The sequence below is a fragment of the Saccostrea cucullata genome, unplaced genomic scaffold, assembly GCF_032062105.1.
Source record: "Saccostrea cucullata isolate Sc308-1 unplaced genomic scaffold, CSIRO_AGI_Scuc_v1 ctg168, whole genome shotgun sequence".
Taxonomy (NCBI): Eukaryota; Metazoa; Mollusca; class Bivalvia; order Ostreida; family Ostreidae; genus Saccostrea; species Saccostrea cuccullata.
The window spans coordinates 260,291-284,111 of record NW_026938891.1 but is presented as its reverse complement, the minus strand read 5'-3'; the positions used below and the strand labels follow the sequence as shown (position 1 = coordinate 284,111).

General features: G+C 34.0%; 2 protein-coding genes and 1 long non-coding RNA gene across 3 annotated transcripts; 2 read left to right on the top strand and 1 right to left on the bottom strand.

Annotated features, from left to right (window-relative positions):
• On the top strand, positions 1-1,079 carry LOC134251690 (uncharacterized). The gene is made up of 3 exons (XR_009988795.1): positions 1-119; positions 501-604; positions 783-1,079. It is a non-coding gene; the product is annotated as an uncharacterized LOC134251690 (long non-coding RNA).
• Positions 1,080-11,591: 10,512 nt separating this feature from the next.
• LOC134251661 (uncharacterized) lies at positions 11,592-13,732 on the top strand. Its single transcript, XM_062734064.1, has 4 exons — positions 11,592-11,719; positions 11,930-11,960; positions 13,160-13,232; positions 13,462-13,732. The coding sequence occupies exons 1-4, from the start codon at positions 11,697-11,699 to the stop codon at positions 13,626-13,628; spliced, it is 294 nt and encodes a 97-aa protein (XP_062590048.1). The 5' UTR covers positions 11,592-11,696; the 3' UTR covers positions 13,629-13,732.
• Positions 13,733-14,644: 912 nt separating this feature from the next.
• LOC134251673 (uncharacterized) lies at positions 14,645-23,521 on the bottom strand. The gene is made up of 8 exons (XM_062734078.1): positions 23,441-23,521; positions 23,198-23,304; positions 19,964-20,043; positions 19,555-19,739; positions 18,522-18,669; positions 17,783-18,169; positions 16,973-17,102; positions 14,645-15,188 (listed from the first exon to the last, which is right to left on the bottom strand). Exons 1-8 carry the CDS (start codon positions 23,441-23,443, stop codon positions 15,017-15,019), a joined length of 1,212 nt encoding a protein of 403 aa, XP_062590062.1. The 5' UTR covers positions 23,444-23,521; the 3' UTR covers positions 14,645-15,016.
• Positions 23,522-23,821: the final 300 nt, after the last annotated feature.

Sequence of the window (23,821 nt, the reverse complement as noted above, 5' to 3'; positions counted from 1 at the left end):
AATTAGCGACTGAATTCTGCTTCCCGTAGTGACAGAAAATGTGCTTTGAAAGCCGCAGTTAAGGCAGTTGGTGTCTTATTAAAGAAAACTAGAGAATTAAAGACTTTGGGACCATAAATGTAAGTAAAAATAAATTATTTTATGATTATGTTAATGACAAAGTCTTGTTTGTTGATTTTTTTGTCAGTCTTCGAATCATATGTGCAGACTGACAGTGACAGACTCTCAGTTCGTGATTCTATTGGCTGAACTTTTCATTGTATTTTGGAGAGAATCGAAAAACTTTTCTTACTGAGTGGAAACTGTGTCAAAAACCAAGATTTATATACAGTGAAAAGCATCATTTAAATCTTACTAATATGTTTCATATTAAAAATATTTCTGTAAAAATCGAAAGGAACAGTAATGAGTAAAGTAATTGATTTCTTCATAATTTATGTACCTACAAATAGCTACAATTTTTGGGAAAGATAATATACTTGTCATAACCATTTGAGCAGGGAGAAGCTTACCGAAGATAGGGCCTTTCAAGTGAAGGAGAGTAAGGAAAGTGGTTGGGGTATTCCAAGATGTGAAGAATCCTGTCTTTTGTGTGGAATTCAAGGTATTAATTTTAATAAATATAATTTAACAGCTATCAGTATGGTCAAAATATTAGTATTCACGCTTTCAAAACTTAATGCTAGTAGATCTAGTACTAAGAAAAAATACGACATAATTCAATTTGAGGATATTTCAACATGAACACTTTTAAATATTGTCATCAATAATTTTGACTGTAGATATTGATCAACTTTTCCCACAAGAAGAAGCATTTGCCTCCAGGGTACCATGGACGTGTGGCAATATAAATCCAAAGGACAACTGAGGCCTAGTTAAAAGCCACTTTCCTGCACATTCAGTCTTAGACTACATTGTTTGCTAACAATAGGACTCAAACTGATTTACATACGAAGGAAAAACTCTGCAAGGGAAATTAATCTTAGGTGTCATATCAATTAAATGCTCTTATTACTTAATTGTAATGTTTTTAATGTACTGAATAGGTTAATTTAAATAAATTCACAATTGTTTGAAAATTTTGTTTGTTTATTTTTTTCCTCCCTCCCTCGTAGGTTTTGAACTTTAGATGTGACGTTAAACGTAGAATTAACTTTAAACAGCCTAATGATCATTTTTATAAGATGTTGGTTTGCTCCAAGTTTTCCCATTTGAAAAAATTCAGATTAGATTTTTTAAATAGAGCGTTGCTATGGAAATAAGCAGAAAATATATGCTTAAAATCCTGAAAAATATTTTCTTTCCTTGGATACGTACCCTTAAATGTAGATTCCCAAAACTTTTATGATTGATATTAATTAACAGCTAACTTGACTTTTAATTTTGACTATCATCCAATCTCTAAGTGGATGCAAGAAGTTGGCACACAGGGTTTAATATTGATATAAAGTTCACAAAATCGAACATTTTCCCTTCTTGGTAACCATAGCAACAGTGTTGTTTTATTCATCAAATTTTAGCAATATATGATATTCAACTTCAGTTCTATCAGATAAGTACTATTCAAGCTGAGTCCTTTAATTTGTTTCTTGATTAAATGGCAATTTGATTCTTAATGCAGCGAAAAATAATTCACTTTTAAGCACTAGTACTTTGTTTCCATGGTAACACTGCAAAGTAGCAATTATACCAAATTTTTCTTATGGTTTCGGTGTTGCAAGTTCCTAAGGATGCATATTTGCCAGTCTTGAATTTTTATGTTTTTCCTCAAGACAGTAGCATTAACCCAATCTTAGTTACTGGTTTTGCATGGTTACACTGTGTTACCATGGCAACCATAAAAGTTATTTATAGAATAATATTGCTTATACTTATATACTTAAGGTAAAACATTTTCATTGTTTTTCTTAAGTCGTTGATTGAGTTTGAGCATGTAACACCTACCATTAGTGAATACGGAGTGTTTTTCAGCATATTTCAGCATTTTAAATGTATTCCAAATGTACCCTTGGTTACCACTTACTTAGAGATATATTCTAAACAGTTTCTTTGCAGTATAAGTGACATCAAGGTGTCATGTTTTTGTGAGAATGGTTTGTTTGCTTTTTCTAGTTTTAATTAAGCCACAGTCAAGATTTAAAGAGGCTGAAAATCTCGATTTTTCAAACTTTTCCGGTTGTTGCCATAGCAACCGAGACACATAGCAACGAAATTTTGTTTGATATTTGTTTCTGGTGTCAGTGCTAAGCATGAGTGAAGTTTCATCAAAATCGGTGACCTTGCGTGGCAACGAAGTTTAAGTGGTTACAGAGAATGGCTATTAAAATTCACTAATGTCACGTGATGAAAAGACTCCATATTAAATTTAAACTAATCATGAACATTTCGTGTACTTCAAGAAACCACAAAGGAATGCTAGAATATCTTGACATATAATTCTAATTAATTAAATGAGCTTAATTAGCAGAGGCAGCCTCCCTCACCTGTTGTGTGTTCCATTAAATGTATTTTTGGAATGTATAATATGATTGGAGTAGCTTGTTTGACCAACCATTCAAGTTATTTTATTACCATGTCCGCGAGGAAGATTACAAATGGAATCTTGAGAATTAAAAGAATTCATTATTTTACATGTAAATTACTTTTATTTCTCAAAGGATGGAAAAGCGGTCCTATCAATGCAACTTTTTGCTAAATATAAAATCGAGATAGTAAAATTCTTTCTGTGGTAATTAAACCTCGGACTTTTCTTCATTCAAGACCGCTTCTGTACATTTCTCTGAAGTGTTTAACTAAATCCCGGAGGTAAATACTTATTTGATAGTGTATTGTAAATTTTATTGAAGTTATTGAAGATACCGAGAAATGGATCCTAGTTGCAAGCATAATCTTTGGTTTATATGTGTGGTAACACACGAGACTTTGTAATCACATGTTCAAGACAATAGCAATACTATACAATTGCAATTCATTTTGGTTAAATAACGTTGCGGTACATTTAATTAAAATCATAAAAAGCATGATTGTATAAATTAACTTTGAGGAACCACAGAAAAGCAATTAAATAGTTTATGATGTTTAACTATCTTGTTCAGAATCATCAAGGCGCCAGAATCATTGCTATTTACTTTTTTATTGACAGGTTGATGTAAAAGATGGAATACGGCAAAACGAATGAAGATTTATAGGGAATGATTCTTTAAGGATGATGGCTGAAGTATCAGCTCATTGCACAATACAGAAACATTCCATTGTATGTGTACATGTGATTAAACTTATCACTCTGGAATTTTCTTTCGTCCTTTTGGGTCAATTTCAATTTTGTTCATCATGCCGATTGCCTCCGTAAAAAAAGTTTGTGATATATTTTCGTTTCCTTTTTTAATAAGAACATATAAGAATAAGACAATAATCAGAATATATCAACAATACTTATATTCTATTCTAATTGTTTTGAGGAAGAACTCATGGGGAAGTCCTAAAATTAAATTTTCTGAACATGCCTTCAATTCGACATTTAGATATTGCATTATTTGGACCAACATAATTCCATCCATATGTCGACTCGATATTTCCCAGTGAACTTGAAATAAAAGATACCACAGAGTCTGACACATTTCTTTCATGGTTATTTTACTTGAAAAAGAAATCAATGGGAACCTTACACCAAAACTTAAAGCGATAAAAATTATTGACTTCAACTTTATTATCAACTTCTCTTACAAGTATGTGTCTATATACCCTTATCAACTGCATAAGGAGATTACTAGTATGTCATCCAACTGATTCAATACGCAATAGCATATTCTACGTATGAACAATTTCTAAAACAATTTGAGAAACACGAATTAACAGTCTCCTTTTAAAGTCATCATTTCGTAAGTTCTATGATCGAGACGATGATCATGTCAGCAAATACAATCTAGCTGACTTATGTTTTTCATACTAATATTTAGGCAAAACACATTGAAATGTCCACAGATTTTTCCTATTATGACAAGGCGCTCATGACCGTTGTAACCGGTCGACAGGGGATGCTTACTCCTCCATGGCACCTGATATGATTGACTTTTGTAGGTCCCTGCTTCCACTGCTTCCAAATTATACTGTTTCAATGGACTTTTTGAGATTGATTGGTTTTTTTTTGTTTGTTTTTTTTGTTTGTTTTTTTTTTTTTTTTTTTTTTTTTTTTGTTATCTCCTTATTCATATTGGTACGATAAAATGAATAATTTAGTAATGGAAACAATAAAATTCAATACAGGTCTTTGAAGAGAGTAAAAAACACGGAACGCTACAAAATCTAGTGTGGGGTCAGGTGGCTAGGAGAACTAAGCATCCTCTCTAATCGGCACATCCAGCAGTCAAATTTTGAATTAAAACAATGGCTTAGCAGTTGGTATGAACAAGTCTGAGATTGTTTTTAAAAGAACTAAGAAATTCTGTTTTTGTCTTTTTATATTAAATTTGTCCTTTTCTTCATTTTAATATCTAAACATATTCTTTTTCTTCTCTTTTCATAAACTCCAGAAAACTTAAAGAAAATTTAAAATCGTCATTTTTTCCCCAAAAGTCAGTAACATTAAAACGCAAGTTTCTCTACACTCTAAAGTATGCTCCGAGTACGATCAGTTTTTACTGTAGGCTACTGACAGATAAATTGCTGTTACAGAGATTTCAACAACCTCTTTAAAAATCAGCATTTCGTCAATTCTATTATGACCTTCTAAGTAAAAATATAACCTTTCACTGGTCGGTCATATTTAGGCTGACTTGTTTCATACACATTAGTGGGCCTTTGTTTTTAATTAGATTTGACTACGGAACGTTCCATCTACCTGATCCACACACAGGGCTCAGGGCAGTGACGTCAACAGGGGGATTCTTTCTCCTTTTCGACACCTGATCCCATCTGTAAATTTTTCAGAGGTCTGTATTCATGTCCGCTTCACATATTTGTGTTGTTTAAAGGTTTTTTGAGATCCATCACTGTTCGTCCTCATCATTTTTTTTCCTCGATGAAATCTATTTTGATGTGTCATTTCTGCTTATCTTTCTATTTGTTTTTTTTTTATTAGATGTTTATGCTTTTATATAGGTATTCTACTTTAAAATCAGAATACATGTATTTTTTACTAAAAGTCACTGAGACTTGTTCTTGTAAAACATGAAAGTCTTACAATTTTGCAGCCGATTTGATGTTTTGAATTTTTTCTTATTTCTAATGATATCATTTTGCTATAAGTTTTATCCTTGAAGCAAACGCGATAATTAACGTCTAATCTAAATAGATTCATTCTGTTATAAAGACATCAGCAATTTAACTCCAAACTACGGAAGAAATGTTAAAGATTAACATGTTCATGTATCTTTGTAACGAACAGATCGATGTTACCACAATTTCAAACATTTTAACCACATTATATGAAAAAAATATGAACAATAAATGATTTTTTTTTCTGGAGTTATGTTGAGTATAATACATGTAGTAGCAATCGTTGCAAAAAATAATACTTATTCCGCTTACCCGTGTCATTACAGAACCCAGAAAAAAATATATAGCATTACTAGATGGTGAAGCTGTGAAACATTTGCAGAGACTTACAGATATCTTTAAAAACGGATCCTATTAGTTTGAAATAGAATCTTTATTTATTCAGATAACATCAACATGGTTGCAGGAGGTGTTGAGATACTGTATGCAGTTACCTATCTGGATACTAGTATATACTATTGACAAACAAAAAACATGTTGTTCTCTAACATATTATTCATAATGAAACTTTTGACAAGTAGATGCGTAAAAATGAAACCAAAATATAATGGAATTCGGTGAGAGGGACCAGAGGCGACGGTACGCCCAGTTCCAGAGTTTACAGGTTAGGAAATGATGCAAAACTTTGACAAAATACTCCAATTATACCTGCAGGTAATAAATCGACAACCAGGGATATTGCCGTGTTGGTTTCGTCTCATTGCAGTTCGAAACTGTAAGTTCTCGACAAATGCCGTCTTCACAGTGTCATTTTTTCTTCCATTTTACCAAATTTTGACATTTACCATTAATGAAGGGTTGGTCCTTGGGCTTTCATATTTCAGGTGTTTTCCTTTGAATCCAACATTGTTTAAAACTTTTGACCTTGGCGTTTGACATACTTTTGGAGAAGTGTTACCTTGGCCATTTTTAACAGTTAGTGCTGGGGCTCTTTCACTGTGTATTTCTTTTTTTAAGGCCTTATTTAGGTATCAGCATTTCTACCTTTTTACATTTATTCTTTTGGTATGGACTACTTCTGAAAACATTACAAGACCTTCTTTAGGTACAAGCATTTCTAACTTCTACTTCTGAAAACATTATAAGACCTTCTTTAAGTACCAGCATTTTTAACTTTTACTTCTGAAAACATTACAAGACCTTCTTTAGGTATAAGCATTTCTAACTTCTACTTCTGAAAACATTACAAGACCTTCTTTAGGTACAAGCATTTCTAACATTTTGAATTTGGTTTTAGGGTATGGACTACTGAAAAACCTTAACCTTTGTCATTACGTTAGAACAGTTGATGCTAGGGATTTTATATTTTACTTATGTTTTAAAAGTGGTTATATCTTTCTTTGATACCAATATTTTTAACTTTTGACTTTGACCTTGGAATTTGACATACTTTTGAAAAACTTTTGGTGCTTAGGTCTACAAGTTCAAGTTCATTTATTTACTCAAAACCGTTTTAAATACATGGTAAAAAAGAACAATGAAAAATATTTACAGCATATGTACATTCAGGTCAGAGATATAGGTATATGATATACATAATCAAAAAATGAAATGGGAGAAAAAGAAAGAAAAAGAAAAAAACAGATGATACATGTAATAATGAAATAAATGAGGGGAAAAATTATGGAGGACAGACTAAATCATATATTTTTAATATAAAAATACAGTTTTTTTTAAGTGTATTAGCATAATTCACGTGTATTCGTTCTTGGGTACCAATAAGTTTGAATTTTGACCTTGGTCTTAGAGATAGACCTGTTTTTAAAAAGGAGACATGTAGATTATCTCTGGCCATAAATTCTAAATGATTTGTACAACAGCTGTCATATGTCAAATGTATAATTTATATTCTTTATAGCAAGACCTCTCTTTGAATGTCAATATGCTTCATCTCGATCATGAGTTTATTGTATATATAAATCAATCAGGTTTAATAACTTACTTTGATCTCTACTTTATTTTCTAGTATTAGAAAAAAAAAATCCACAAGTATTCTCAAATATATAACTGATATTTATCATTTTTAAGTGCAGAGTTGTATACACTTTTATGTTATATAAGGCAGCGGACACGATATTTACATAATATTTACAAATCTCGATGGTCGATTTCTACATAGCATTTGAAGAGAACTCATAAAGACGATACCATCAATCAAGAAGCATACATTACTTTACACATAAACTTACTGAGCTAATTTGTTTAAACCTATTTATCATATTTTTATATTATTAAGCTTAACTGTGTTATAAAAGAGATAATAACGAACGCTGATCTATAACAAAAAATATGCATACATTACAAATCTGTTAACATGGCATAAAACAGGGGCCTGAGAAATTCCAGAGGTGATGTCAGGTGCCAAGGAGGAGTAATCATGCCCTCTTGACGGGTCAGACCATCGATCCCCATGTATTGATCAAGTAAAACATTCTGTAGTTTTTATTATTAAAACAGAGGTCTAGAGTTGGTATGAATCTTGTCCGCCCAAATATAACAATTGATATGTAATATCTGTTAACATGGTCATTATAACGACCAAAGAATTTACATAATGTTGACTTTTATACAAGATTGTTGAAATTCCTGTAACATCAACTTATCTGTCAGCAGCCTACCTCTGTTTAAAAAACTTGATCGTGCTCAAAGCTTGCTCTTGAGTGTGGAATAAGTTGGGAGACCATATATCGGTTACAACGGAATATTACTACATAAAGCAATAAAGATTACGTTTGGAAAACTGAAGGCATCGCATTTGTCACACGATTTACATGTACAATGTAGTTGTTGGCTGGCCCTTATGGTGTATGGTCAGTAAAAAAAATTGAATATATGGCAAACTCTGTCTTTTTTTCCAAGTTCATTGGAATCTATATAAAGAATGTAACTTTTGTTATTTGGTAAATTACAGCATTGATATATCTGAGTGAAGTCTGCTTCAGAGGAAATATAGTCCAAATGAACAAAGAGTGATAACTCTAATTGATAATCATGTTCCAGCTGAAGTGTAAAATTTTCTTAGATATTCATGATACAACAGGGACGTAGCATTGTTTTTGAAAGTGGGGCCAGCCAGAGAATTTTTTTCAACTTACCTTAAAACATAGGTAATCAGAGATTACAGAGCTCACCTCAACGAATGTTGTCTTTAAGTAAGGCAAATTAAGTCACACAATTAACCAACAAAAAGTGTTATACATCCAAAAATGCAAAATTTATGCAATTTTGATACTTTGGAATAGACCTATAAAAAAACTTAAAACTAGTTCTTCATCATGAAAATGTAATTAAAATCCAGCATCTGAAGCAAGATTGAGAGTTTTCATCCCTTGATGCATCATTTGTGCAACTTTGGTTTATATAAACCTTACAGTTTCTTGGTGACAGACCTGCACCCATAACTTTTACGAGGTCTATTATCTGGAAAATGTATGTCGAATTCAGCATCTGAAGCAAGTTCATTAGTGTGCATCCTAAGATGTATCATCCATGCAAGTTTGTTCAACATAGAGCTCAAAGTTACTTGGAAATGAAACCTGTATAAAAAAAACTAACCTTTTCACTAATCCGGAAAATGTAGGTCAGATTCAGCTTCTGAAGCCAGCCTAGTAGAATGCACCCTTAGATGTACCATCCATGCAAGTTTGGTCATTATAGGGCTCAAGTTACTTGGAAATGAATCCTGCACCATAAATTTTAACCTGTTGACTCATCCAGAAATTGTAGGTCAGATTCAGCATCCGAAGCAAGTCTGGTAGTATGCATCCTAAGATGTACCATCCAGGCAAGTTTAGTCATTATAGGGTTCATAGTACCTTGGAAATGAAACCTGCACCAAAAATTTTAACCTGTTCACTCAACCGGAAAATGTAGGTCAGATTCAGCATCCGAAGCAAGTCTTGTAATATGCATCCTAAGATGTACCATCCATGCAAGTTTGGTCATTATATGTCTCATAGTAACTTGGAAATGAAACCTGCACCAAAAATTTTAACCTGTTCACTCAACCGGAAAATGTAGGTCAGATTCAGCATCCGAAGCAAGACTGGTAGTATGCATCCTAAGATGTACCATCCATGCAAGTTTGGTCATTATATGTCTCATAGAAACTTGGAAATGAAACCTGCACCAAAAACTTTAACCTGTTCACTCAACCGGAAAATGTAGGTCAGATTCAGCATCCGAAGCAAGTCTAGTAGAATGCATCCTAAGATGTACCATCCATGCAAGTTTGGTCATTATAGGGCTCATAGTATCTTCGAAATGAAACCTGCACCAAAAACTTTAACCTGTTCACTCAACCGGAAAATGTAGGTCAGATTCAGCATCCAAAGCAAGTCTGGTAGTATGCATCCTAAGATGTACCATCCATGTAAATTTGGTCAACATAGGGCTTATAGTTAATCGGAAATGAGACCTACACCAAAAACTGCACCAAAAATGTTAACCTGCACCAAAAACATTAACCTGGTCATTCCTTTGCTGAAATTGCAGCATCTGAAACTTTGACTGGTACAATGAAACACATCAGAAACATCTTCCATGCACATGTCTAATCAATATAGGACACAGAAGTACTTAAAAAGAAAACTGCTCCAAAAAACTTAACCTTAACCCGGGACGCCGACGCCGACACCGACACCGACGCCGAGGGTATCACATAAGCTCTCCCCAACTTCGTTGAGGTGAGCTAAAAAGGAGGAAAATCCCCCAAACTCGAAAATCATATTTTGTCGTGGGGAGGGGGCCCAGGGGGGTATTTTTAATTTCTTCTAATAACAATATTTTTCACACATACATACCACATTACCTATTTATAACTATGCTGTGTTACAACGCACTTTGAAAAAAATTTCAAAGTGCGTTAAATTTGGGATCAAATCAACGCACTTTGAAATTTTTTTTTTTCAAAGTGCGTTAATATTGACCATATTAACGCACTTTGAAAAATGTGTATGGCTTGGTCAATATTCTTGCAAATCTTAGGTATGATAAATAAACTACTTGATAACTCTTCGGTGATGAGGTCACTTCAGGATGTGAAATTGAGAGATTTTGATATTTCTATGCTTTGAAAAATAACAAATGTTTTACAGTAATTATTTTTTTCTAGCATGCATTTTCTTTTTAATGCATTTTATGTAAATTAAAATTTATTGAAAGTTTTCAACGTCATACCAGTTATGCCAATACATATATTTGGGTGTAACATAGGTACCGAAGGGAGAGGGGGGTAGGCACACAAGTGTTTTGCAAAGATATGCATAATATAGGCATTGAAATTTGGGCTTACCTTGCAATTGGGGGTCCACTTTCAATTTGCTACCGACGGCCATGTACAATGTATAAGAAAAAAAAAAGTTAATCTGAGAGACCCTCTTCTCGTCTTCTCCTTGTTCTTAATGGGGTTAAATGAGTACATGTAAGTCAAAAAAGTTTTCGAAAGATATAATTATTACAAATTGATTCTCTCAATTTCTAAAGTCTAAGTCTAGAATTTTTTGTTTTATACATATTTTTTTCAAAGTGCGTAAAATGTCCCCGTGGTAAAAAAAAATGTTTATGTACACTCTTAACGCACTTTGAAAAAAAATATCAAAGTGCGTTGAGTGTGTCCCAAATTTAACGCACTTTGAAACATTTTTTTAAAGTGCGTTGATTTTGTCCCAATTTTAACGCACTTTGAAAATTTTTTTTTTCAAAGTGCGTAATTTTTTCAAAGAGCGTTGCCACAATGCTGAAACAAAAAGAGGGGGAGGGGGGTCATTCAGTCTTTTGAACAATGAACATTTTCTACAGTAAAATACTATGTCTGGAAAAGGGGGCAGCAACTGCATCACCATTTTTTTTTTACTTTGACCTTAACCTCACTTTTTCTTGAGCTCGGTTTTAAAGAAACCATTCAAAATGTTTATCAAACTTAATATGCTGATGCGTATTAGTGAGAGCTATTTAACTGTATCAAAAACTTTTGACCTTGCACTTTCCTGAAACCTCACTTGTCTTTAAGTAGCATTTTGCTTAGTTTTAAAGAGACCATTAAAGATATTTTTAGATAAGCTTATGCTTGGTGAGAATTTATCATCTGTATCCTTTTTTTTTTTTTGTAGATTTTAATTCAAACTATTCAAGATAAAACTTCATACACCTTTACTTTCATGTTACATTACTAATATATTCGTAAGGGCATTCATTTCCTATAGACATATCTCTAGTTTACAATCGAAAATATGTTAAGAAACATATATCAATCCATGCATCTTTTTTTAATTATGTGTGTAAACTACACAGGACCTATATATCGTCGGGATCGACATTCAAATGCATTTCGTCCTTGACCCTCTGTGTATATGCAATGTGCAATGATTTCGTGAGAGGAGAAAGTTTTTTCTTGAATTGGGATCCATCCTGTATCTAACCATATGGTTCTTAAATTTCTTCTGAGGTAACTTGCTATTATTGAGTAATAGGATTCATTATACACATGATCAATCATGGATTGGCCAGTTCTGTTTTTCATCATGTCATGACTACCTGAAACGTTATGTTACCTTGTACACAATAAAAACTAACAGTAACAGGATTTGATTTCACAAATGTTTTTGTTTTTACATAAAAGATTATTTTTAATAAGGAATGTTATTTTCTTTTTTAGGCTTCTGCACCATGAAAATGTAATTCAAAAGGTAAAGTTCTCTTGAATTTCCCTATCTTTTTTCTTTTCCTTTCCTCTTCCAATAAACAGCTGATCAAATGGTGACCTTGTCAGCTTAAATAGTGTTCGCAACTATTTTTATATTTTTTATGCAAGTTTAAACTGCTTGATAAAGCCAGTGTAAATATTTGTTACCTATAAATAATAATATGTTTTAGTCAACAAAAGTAGTTAAAACTTAAGTCAATAATTGTTGAAATACCCTAGCCTCCAGAAGATCCAATTATTATGATTGATTGATTGTATGTTGTTTAACGACCCTCTCCAGAATTTTTCATTCATATAGAGATGCCACCACTTGGCGGCGGAGAGCTGCAAATTTTGTCCTGTACTTGGCACTCAGGGCCAATGAGCAGGGAGAGATCTTTTTCGTGCCAGCACCTACTGCGACACGGGACCTCAGTTTATACGGTCTCATCCGAAGGACTGGTCTCCACGTCCCACAGTGGAATTCGAACCCGTGACGTAAGGATCAACTCCTTACTTCGCTACTCTAGAGCAGACACTCTAACCACTGCACTATGTCCAGTTAATAAATATGTTGAATAAAAGTTTGTGGGGATGTAAATCCGTGGATGAGGGTTACTCACGAAATCAAGGAACATTGCATGCACATGCACATTGATGAATCCAAAGTATCTTTGATGTTTCTAAATTTTATTTTAAATTTATTTCTTAATTGGGATATTGTATCCCAAACAAGATATTATACTTCAATTGCAGAGTTTTTTCCTGCCATATCTATGATAGTAACTTAGTTTAATCAGCTGATTCATGTTATTTCCCCCACAACGTTTAGAAGTTCGTTTTCTGCGCTAGACAGCCATGTTGGGTATCCACTATAAATATCACACCCTGTAAATTAAGTCTGGGGATGTTTGACACTTTTAATTTTTACAAAACAATGAAAAACTGGAGTCCAACACCTTGAGGTTAATTTGTGGACGATTCTCACGTGTGGATACAGAAAGGTATTCAATAGGGTCTGTACCTTTTTTAAAGGTCTAACTGCAATTAAACAATTTCTCATGTTTTGAATATGTAATGCTGATGGACCAGTGGATAGTCACTTAATCACTGGTCCACTTGACTGGTGAATATTTTATTTCAAAAACTCAATTTGTCCTAACCAATTTGGTATCCTGTTGCTTAAATTTTACAATTTTTCAGATTGCAGAAAGCCCACCTATCAGACAAGCAGCCCGATATGTAGTCTCAATTTACCACAGATTCCATTCTGGAGGTACTGTATAAATTTTCAGGGTAGGGGTGGGAGTATTTAATTCCTACTGAATGATTATACATGTATGCATTTTACTTTGAGCCATATTCAACTGTTTATAAATTCAATGACATTTATGTATGGATTTTACTTTGAGCCATATTCAACTGTTTATAAATTCAATGACATTTATGGCACTTTGATTTACTGTGTATAAATAAAATAACAATTTCATTATTGTGTATTTTAGAATTGAGTGAATTAATGAAAAAATTTGAGAAGATGGCTGAAACTTCTACTAAAGACACACCAAAGTCAACTAATACACCACCAAAACAAATAGGATTCACAGAGACATTTAAAAAGGAACTTAAAGAAGGATTCAGAGAACTGGAACAAAAATCTAAGAAACAGTGATGCATGAAAGGACTAGCACAGTGTTATTTATTGTTTGTTATTTCATACGTAGGGATGAATACCTGCATTTATACAATCGTTTTTTAATAAAATGAAAAATAAAATTTGTTGTGTAATGCATCTGGTAAGCAGATTTATGGTGGTAATGTTTATTGTATTTTTTTTTTACCTCAACTTCATAATCCACAACATTATGTCAAAATGAACTGGTATAATATATTTTACAACTGAAACAGTTCAAGCTGGACATAAAGGATTCCATGATGACAAGGTTCTGAAAGTCAATTCAACTAAGTAGAATTTTTGTCTGCATTTACTGGTACTTCATAAAGCTGATGTATGAAGTGTGTACTTAAAGATACAACTGACGAGAAGGGAGAGACGGAAAAACTATTCTTTTTGTGTTTAGAGCTCTATATCATATTTATAACATATAAATTGGTGACCCATACTACCTTTAACTCTGTTAACATTAGAGGCCAATATTACTATAATTTTGTTTAAATTGGTAGCCCATACTACCTTTAACTATGTTTAAATTGGTGGCTTATTTCAAAAAGGGTCAACAAAGAAATCAAGTTTTCTGTACAAATGTAAATGCATTTGGGAAATGAATTTTTTTTCAGCTGTATAGATGCACAATTAGGTACTTTTATTCTTATGTAGTTCAGAGGATGTTAAGATTTTATCAATGTGTCCCTGGGTATAAAAGGGTACAAAGGATTGACATACATGTAGTATGATTCATAATACATGTACTCTTAAAGGACAAGCTAATGCTGGTCAGCAAAAATGTAATAAAAAATGAATAGGGAAAAAATTGTCTTTAATTGTATTAAATATTTAACTTTACAACATCCTCATGTATATAATGATGAACAATTTAAAAATTATCAAATACCGGTACTAAATATAGAATAAATAACGTATATACTGAATGTATCACAAATCAAAAAAAAAATCACACATGAATTCTGCCTTTATCATGTTTATCAGAGAAAAGCATAAAAAAAAATTCTCTCAAAAATGATGTGCAACAATTTATACAATTTGTAATCATTCCAAAAATATTGCAAAGTAGTGTTGTGATTCAATTCAATGAAATAAATTGGTGTGTAGAATGAGTTTATATACAATGTACAGGTATGTCCATGAGTGAAAAGTTACATTGAATAATAGAAAAAAAAAAACGACAGGAACAGCAGTGTTTTCAAAAATTTTCTACGGATAGACAGACAAACGGACACATTTCCAATGCATAACCTCTTTTGGCTAAACTTGAAAACAAAAAATACTGATGAATTCAAATTATGTACAGACATAATAAATTATTTATACATGTATCAAGAAAATTAGCTAGCACCTTATTTGTCCATTTTTTTTTTTTTTCAAAAGTCAATATCGCCATTGAGAACAGCTAGAGCCATCCCTGCCTCTGGATCCCATGGTTTAATCCCTTGACAAGCCAACTCAAACATATCGTCTTCATCAAATCCCCAGGGATTAGTGAGGTAGTCCGAGTCACCAGAGTCACTTGAGTGCTTTTTTAAAGCCAGCATCCTAAAATATGATAATACCATACTCAGTATACATGTGCATTGTTTACAGATGAGTAGTCAATATACTTAGCAAGTAGCATTTTACATTTATTGACTTAGTTTGAGGGCAATATGCATTTTGTCGGACCCAAGAACCAAATTGTTAGCCTGAAGTTGTTAAGCCGAAGGCAGCCAGTTTAGTTCGAGGGTTGACAAAATACATTTTTCCTGAGAAAACAGCCAATAAAGGTTTTGTTATACCTTTAATTTTACCGGGTAATATTTTTTGACAACCATATATTTTGTACTGTATTCTGTGATGCAAACCTCAGGTCCATCACCGTTTAAAGCAATATGAGCTGCATTTTTGAGAATTTTATTTTGCTGGTAAAATGTGTTATTATGATTAATCTGTATGTAATCTAAACCCTTATGATCAATAAGACCAAAATAAAGTTTTAAAATGTTTCAGAAGAAATATTTCTGTACAACCGAATATACAGTATTATATAAGAAATCATTATTGTACAGGACGACAATAATTCAATTTTCCTTCAATCAAAGCTTATAAAAAGTTCTTCCATAGCAATATGACCAACAGAAGTTAATAAACGTTCTATTTTCCTGTCATTGAAATGGTTAATTACAAATTTGAAATATTTTTTTTCCGATGTCAAACATGCAGCTCATATTGCTTTAAAAAACATGGGTAATCAAAGATTACGAAGCTCACCTCGACGAATGTTATCAGTTTAAGTAATGCAAATCTCGCATCATATTTTCTTAACAGTTAGTTTTTATTCTGACAACAATATTCAAGCAAGTTCTGTTTAAATAGGTCTTAAAGTTCATTGGGATTGATCTGATCCAAAAATTTTAACCTGGTTATTCATTTGGAATATGTAAATCAGATCCAGCATCCAAAGCAAATTTAAATTGTTCATCCTTCGATGCATCATCCATGCAAGTTTGATCCCGTTAGGGCTTATAGCTACTTGGGAATAACCTTGTCACTAATCTGGAAAATGTAGTTCAGATCCAGCATACGAAGCAAGTCTGGTAGTGTCCATCCCTAGATGCATCATCCATGCAAGTTTGGTCCGGATAGGGCTTATTGTTACTTGGGAATGGACCTGCTCAAAACACTTAAACCTGCTCACTCATCTGGAAAATGTAGGTCAGATCCAGCATCTGAAGCAAATCTGGTAGTGTCCATCCATAGATGCATTATCCATGCAAGTTTGGTCCAAATAGGGCTTATAGTTACTTGGGAATGGACCTGCTCCAAAAACTTGAACCTGGTCACTCATCTGGAAAATGTCAGATCCAGCATCCGAAGCAAGTCTGGTACTCAGGTAGTGTCAATCCCTAGATGCATCACATGCAAGTTTGGTCCAGGTAAAGCTTATAGGTACTTGGGAATGGACCTGCTCCTTAAACTTTAACCGGGACGCCGACACCGACACCGAGTGTATAGCATAAGCTCATCTCGACTTCGTCAAGGTGAGCTAACAACAAATGCAAGTGAGATTAAGCTCCTCCCATTCTGTGACGTAAGCGGTCAAACATCTCATCCACAGGTCCAACATCTCACTCAGCGGTCAAAAATCGATTTTTTTTATGCCCACTCAGTAAAACATTAGAAATGTAAGACTTTTTTGTATTTATAAATTTATACGAACAAATTTTTTAAGGTATATCAAAGGGAAGTGTTCCTTACAATAAATATTGGATAAAATTGACTTTGAGCATGTTGAGTAATCACTGGGTGCCATTTTCCAAAGTACTGGGGCCAGTTTCACTCACCTGAGAAAGTGTTCAAGTCCTCCATTGTCTGAATCACTGGAGGAGTTGCTGCCCCCTGTGTAGGAGGCCACCAGGTGGAGCAGCAGCATATCCATACATTCCTTGTCATCATCTAGTCCTATGTCACGGTCTGTGAATTAAAGACCATGTTAATGCAAACACTTTCTGTAAAAATAAGTTGTTATCATTCCATATGATTTAAAGTAAAACATTCATTTGTAAACATGTTTTAAAACTGAAATAAAAAATAACTAGAAATATGTTCATACTCCATAAGATATAAATGTCCCACTCGGATGCAATAGTAATGCAACATCAAAAATTCGTATTAGTGTTTAAAATTTGATGAAAATAACTTTGATAGTTTCTTTAAAACTTAGTTTTATTTACAATAAATAGTAAATCAAATGTCACTGGAAAGGTGGAGGTAAAAAAAAAATAGACACATTAGGTAAATTCTCATCAAATATTGTATCAGTCAGTGTATAAGCTTGCTTAAAAATATATTGCATTGTTTCTTTGAAACTGAGCAAAACACAAATTTGACAGTGAATTCAAGGTCAAAGGAAATGTCAAGATCAAATTGTGGATGCAATTAAAAAGCTCTCTTATTTTATATGAAGTTTGAACAATCTTTAAATTAGCTATTTCCTGTCAGATTTTTATCTCTCTCTCTGAATTGAATCAATGTTCAATAATTCAAATAAAGTTGTATCTCTGTCACTCAAGAATGGACAAAATTAACCCAGTGGTTGAGGAGAAGCAGAAAATGTGAAAAGTTTTCTTTTACATGACGTAATGTGGATTTACCTGTAAAAGCCAGAACCAGTTCATGTAGAAAGTCATTGTGCCCCTCCTCGTCATTTTCTGACTTGACCTTATCCACGATGTGCTGAAGAAGGTGACGTGCCTTCCCGAACACGCGACCACAAACACCACAGCATGTCCCCCTATGGAAGCGAGGGTCGCGTTGGAGGAAATTAAGGTGCTCCTTGTTCATGCTGAGAAGCATGTCTCTGTAATGCTGCTCTAGTTCATCGTACTCGTAACTGAAGTCACTTCCGTCGCTGACATCCGACACATTACTTATATCATCGTCATCACAATACGTGGGATTTTCGCTGTCACTGGCTGTATTTTTGAAATCTTTTGGAATCTTAGGCAACACCTTCATGTGAATTAGTTTGCCACATTCTCCTAAGGTGATCAAAAAATTTAAGGAAGTTAGTCTTCATACGTAAACAAGGTAGATGTCCATAGATATTCAGTCTCGTACAAGATTCTGAACATTCTTTTAGAAAATTAGAATTTAAAAAAAAAAAATTTTGCTGGTTGCATTATTTTGCTAAGCTTTCAGTGTTCTTCTAGTAACCTATTTATATCAGATTATATTATGTCAGCAAACTAGCATCTGAAAGAATATTCTATTAAAAGAAACACTCTATGAATACCTAAAAATATCACTTTTTCTCCAATGTTTTTTCTCATATTTAGCAAACATTCAATTATTTTAAAATTTTTCAAACATATAACAGTTTCTCAGACTTACCACATTTAATGATGCCACTCTCATCTTCCTTTTTAGCCCCCTCCCCAACCTTTGCTTCATCAGAACTTTCTCCTGGCTCAGAGGAAGCGACAGGGGTATTATCACAGCATTCTTCATTCGCCTCTTGTTTAAGGTCAGGAATATTAATCTTCAATAAGACTCCATGTAAGAATTCATGGTAAAAGAGTAAACATTTTCTCTCATAAAAGACATGTGCAACATGTACTGGTACAATATATATGGCAATTTGGCCATAAATTCTTTGTTTTATACAAAGAACAGTTCAATGGAAATTGATCAATTGTCTTATCGATAATACCAGTGCTAAATAATAAATTATCTAAATCCATGTAAGAATCAGACTTTTAGGCATCACCGTATTTTGAAATAGTCATATGATTAAATGTTCCTTAATCTTTTCTTAAGGCAAATAAATTCTCATAAATATATTGCAATAAAACTTTTTCAGAAATCTTTGAAATTGGTGAAAAAGAAGCATCTTTTTTGCCATTCTGTGTATACATTATAATACACATGTAATTGAAAGCCCTTTGTACGATTTGTGATGCCTGGTAATGCTGTACATCTGCTCTCGATCAAATTTTGAGGAAAAACTAGCTTAAGCTATAATTCTATCAATTTTTCTTTAAAATAAAAAAGGGTTTTCATCAATCAAATATCAATTCAAAACAACTGGTAATGTGTGCCGGTTTTTGTATCAAGAAATTCTTAATGGTACATGTAAAAAAAGATTTTAAAGTAAGAATGTCTTTGAAAATTATCATTGGAAAAGGTTACATTAATATAAAGTTCATGTGCAAATATGTGGCATATGACCTTAAAAAGAATGCCCAGATGTACCTTTACAGACAGGTATTTCTCTTTACAGATGACCTAGATTTACCATTACAGACAGGTATTTCTCTTTACAGATGACCTAGATTTACCTTTACAGACAGGTATTTCTCTTTACAGATGACCTAGATTTACCTTTACAGACAGGTATTTCTCTTTACAGATGACCTAGATTTACCTTTACAGACAGGTATTTCTCTTTACAGATGACTCGTCTGGTGTCACCTTCAGGGGAAGAGTTTCCTTTGGTGTCTGCCTTATCTGCTTTTTTCTGGACTTTCACAGACTTTGGATCACCAGATTTCAGGGATAAAGACTGAAGAGCATCTTCTAGGTCTTTCTGAACTTCTGATTTCACCACAGCTGGAAATAGAATACCATTTTTGTTCATTATTAATGTTTAGGGATTTAAATACATGAATCTCCAGGATACCTACCATCTCCTCTGTTTTGGTTATTTTTTTGTGAATATTAAGGAAAAATAATTATATTCTCTCATACAGATAAGTACAGATGTCATGTGTGGATAAATGGTGTTCTGTATAACTTATTTAGCCTTAGGAAGAAACATTGAAATTTATACTAACCACTTATAATCTTTTTTGTGCCATCAGGTTCAACATGTTTGAAATAGCACTGATTTCCATTTCTACAAGTACCTGGTCCACTGTAAAAATAAATTCAAGGATCATTCATTTGTGATTATGCAACATGTATGGAAATAACAATCAATAAGATTAAAGTTTGTTTTAAAAACTGCATCAAACTACAGTATCAAGGTCATGTGGTCAAAGATGAAAATACAATATGAAAGGTCTTGCCACACTCATGTCAAGCTCATGTGAAAAAGTACAGGCCCATCAACCAGTACTCTGTACTTTTGCTTGATTGAAATCATGATTTTACCTCAGAAAATAAAATACATGTAATTACTTAATTACAGCAAAACTCGGTTATAATGAGGTCACAGGGACCTATGAAATCACTTTGCTATATCCGTAATTCACTATAACCGTATACGAAATTCATTAAATTTATATAGCTGGGGATTCAAGATGACTTCGCTATAAACGTGAATTCGCAATATCCATGTTCGTACTAAACGTGTTTTACTGTAATAGCTTTTTCCACAAGGTGCCTTTTTTGTACAAGTACTGTTTGTTTTTGAAAGCCCTGAGAAATATAAAAGCCCTGGCTCTTAATGCTTATTGACTGCTCTAACTTTTTTTCCATTCTTGTCCTTATCCCGACTAGTGATGCAGGAGCTTAAGTTTGAAAACTCCAAGAGTGGGAGAGAAGATGGCTCATGCAGTTCCATCCAGAGAAGTGTGAAGTCATTACCATCTCCAATAAGCGCAATCCAGTCAAATATGGCTACACCATCCAAGGCCACACCCTACAGCATGTTAACAACGCTAAGTACCTGGGAGTAACCATCAATAGGAAACTGTCTTGGAACACCCATGTGGACAGTGTTACCAAGAAGGCGAATCAGACCTTAGCCTTTCTCAGACGAAACATCAATATGTGTATCAAGGAGACTAAGGAGCAGGCTTATAAGACCTATGTCCGCCCTACTCTAGAGTACGCATCTACAGTCTGGGATCCCCACACTGCTCGTAACATCAATGCGGTTGAGATGGTACAAAGACGTACTGCTATATTTGTGACTGGAATATACCATCACACAAGTAGCGTATCAACGATGCTGAACGCTCTTTCATGGGACACCCTGAAACTTTGCAGAACAAGAGCAAAAGTCATCATGCTCTACAGGATTCATCACTGTCTTGTTGACATCCCACCGGCAGAGTACCTGATACCCACTGGCAGTCGCACCCGAGGCCATACAACAAAGTTCCTCATCCCACATGCCAGATTGCAACCCTATCAGTACTCCTTCTTCCCAACCAGCATCAGGCTTTGGAACAAGCTCCCAGCTGCAGTGTCCCAGGTAAACTCGCTTGAAGCCTTCAAGCAGAGCCTGGCAACCGTACAGTTTGTGTAAATACCTTGTTTTTAATTGTAAATACAGCGCCCTGTGTGTCACGATTGCGCCTTTTAAACCATAGTGCAAGTATATTTGAATCCCGAGGAATGCACTTAAAGCAGAAGAAGAAGAAGAAAACCATACATTTTCATTTTTTTTGGATACCCAAATACTCTACCCAATTTTGTGATGTTGACCACCCCTGGACTTGCAGGTGAAGTATGTTCTACCTGGGGCATACAAATGTAATGGTTTGGGCCGTGGATATCGGCCTGGATAGCTCAGTTGGTAGAGCACCTGACTAGAGATGCAGGGGTCCCGGGTTCGATTCCCGGTCCAGCCATACATTTTCTCCTTTCCTGTTACAGATTTGGTGCCGTGACCAGGAGTTTACAGGGATGTTGCTTCAGGAGGATGATTACAAATCCGCGATATTGTAATCCTGGGGACATTGGCCTTCCCCTTCCACCAGTCCATCAGGAAGCCCGGGATGAGGCTGCGAGGAAACGCCATGCTATGCGGGTGAAGCCTTTATTTAATCTTCCGGAGACCTACAACGCCCGGGATCAAAGACCTCAGTTTTTCTGACATTCCTTAAATTAATTAACATTTGTCTTATTTTGAAACAAAATTTACTGTGTAAATGTTTTTTTTTACAGGGGGGAGGAATAGATTTTTATTTCATAGCCATCGTTTGTAATTCATTATTTACAAGTATTTGCTGGTATTTCATTAATTCTATTTACCATTTGTTTTCAGTTGTTACTTACATAGCCCTTTATTATTTGTCTTTTATAAGTGAGGACATGAGTTGACATTCCACATGTTTTGCTTTTTAAACAGGAAATGTCATCCATGTTGGCAGTCTTTCCGTAGTACTTTTGATACCTGCGTTCTGATTGGTTAATTTAGCTATAGGATCTTTGATAGTCATTGGTTTTTATTTTGGGCCTTGCCAGGGTATTTAAACCCATGTTCGAGCAGTTTTCTTCACTTGGGTTGGGGAACACAGCCTCATGGTTAGTTCCTCTTTTCTGTGCTAAGAAAACCTTATGGTTTATGAGCACTATTTGATTAAATACTTAGTGGACTAAGAAAACCTTATGGTTTAACAAGTTCTCTAGGTTTTGGCTTAGATTTAGTTTCACGTTTTTCACATGTTAGGAAACAGTTAGGATGTAGGGTATTTAAAGTAAATTTAGTTTCCCCTTTCCAAGTCCAGCCTGGTCTAGGGATATGTAGATAACAGGTTTATTTTCTAGAACCACTATTTATTATTTGAAGGTTAGTACTTTTTTTTCTGTGCTAAAATACATAATATGGGTGTGTATGAAGATGAAGGGATTAACTTTATGTACACAGGACATATTTTCTGGGTCAGTTATTTTTAGAGCCTATAAGAATTAGTATTGATATTTCCAGATTAACTCTAGAGTGTTGATAGTGTCATATTGGGTGATGTAGCTCATTCCTTTTACATTTTTTTTCATCTCTTTAGGATTTTTGACTATTTTCATAAGTATGGATAGCTCAGTAGGTAGAGCACCTGACTAGAGATACAGGGGTCCCGGGTTCGATTCCCGGTCCAGCCATACATTTTCTCCTTTCCTGTTACACAAGTAAGAACTTAGGCTCTTACTTTCAGGACAATAGCAATTTATTTTTCTCAATTTAAGAATTTGATAATGTTGTCTCCTCTATCCCCCTTTTCTCTTTAGAACAGTGGACAGGCTTTGGATGTAGGCGAATCAAAGTTTGTTCACTTCTCTGAAGACCCCCCCCTCCCCCACCCCCAAATCAAATTAATAACGTTTCTTATGTTAATTTTTACCTGTAGAAGCGACACCTTGGAGCCACACCTTTGATGTGGGAGTATCGACAATGATCTCCATACCAGCATCCCGAGGGGGAGTTGAAGTAGACACAGGGTTCTGAGCTCTGGGAAAATCAAGCAGTATACTCATCTGTAGTTTACTGAATTTAAGATACTCCCTTTTGATTACAATCTATCTCAACTATAATAACTTTCGTAATTAATAGCCTTATTTCGGTCAAAAAAATCATATTTTCTTACCATCTCGAAACTGCACTTAAATTTTCCCGCAAAACTGGATTTGGGTAAACTAAGATCCCCAGATATGGAATTTAAATAATGTGAGTGATGTTATCGTAAATAAAAATCAATAGTTCTAAGTTACATGTATTAAACATCTATATGTACATATACAATATGAGTGTTTAAAAATGTATTTCTATTTGCATTTACGTTGTTTAAATGAAAGTAGTAGGTGTGTTCTTGATCTGGAATTACCGTGATCTTTTTCTACGATAAAAACCAAACCATACTAATCCGGATAAAGTCAACAGAAAAAGGGATTGGGGATAATAGCTACCATATTATGTACAGAGCTCCAAAGGCATTTAATAAAAATAATTAAGACATAAAAAAACTTCC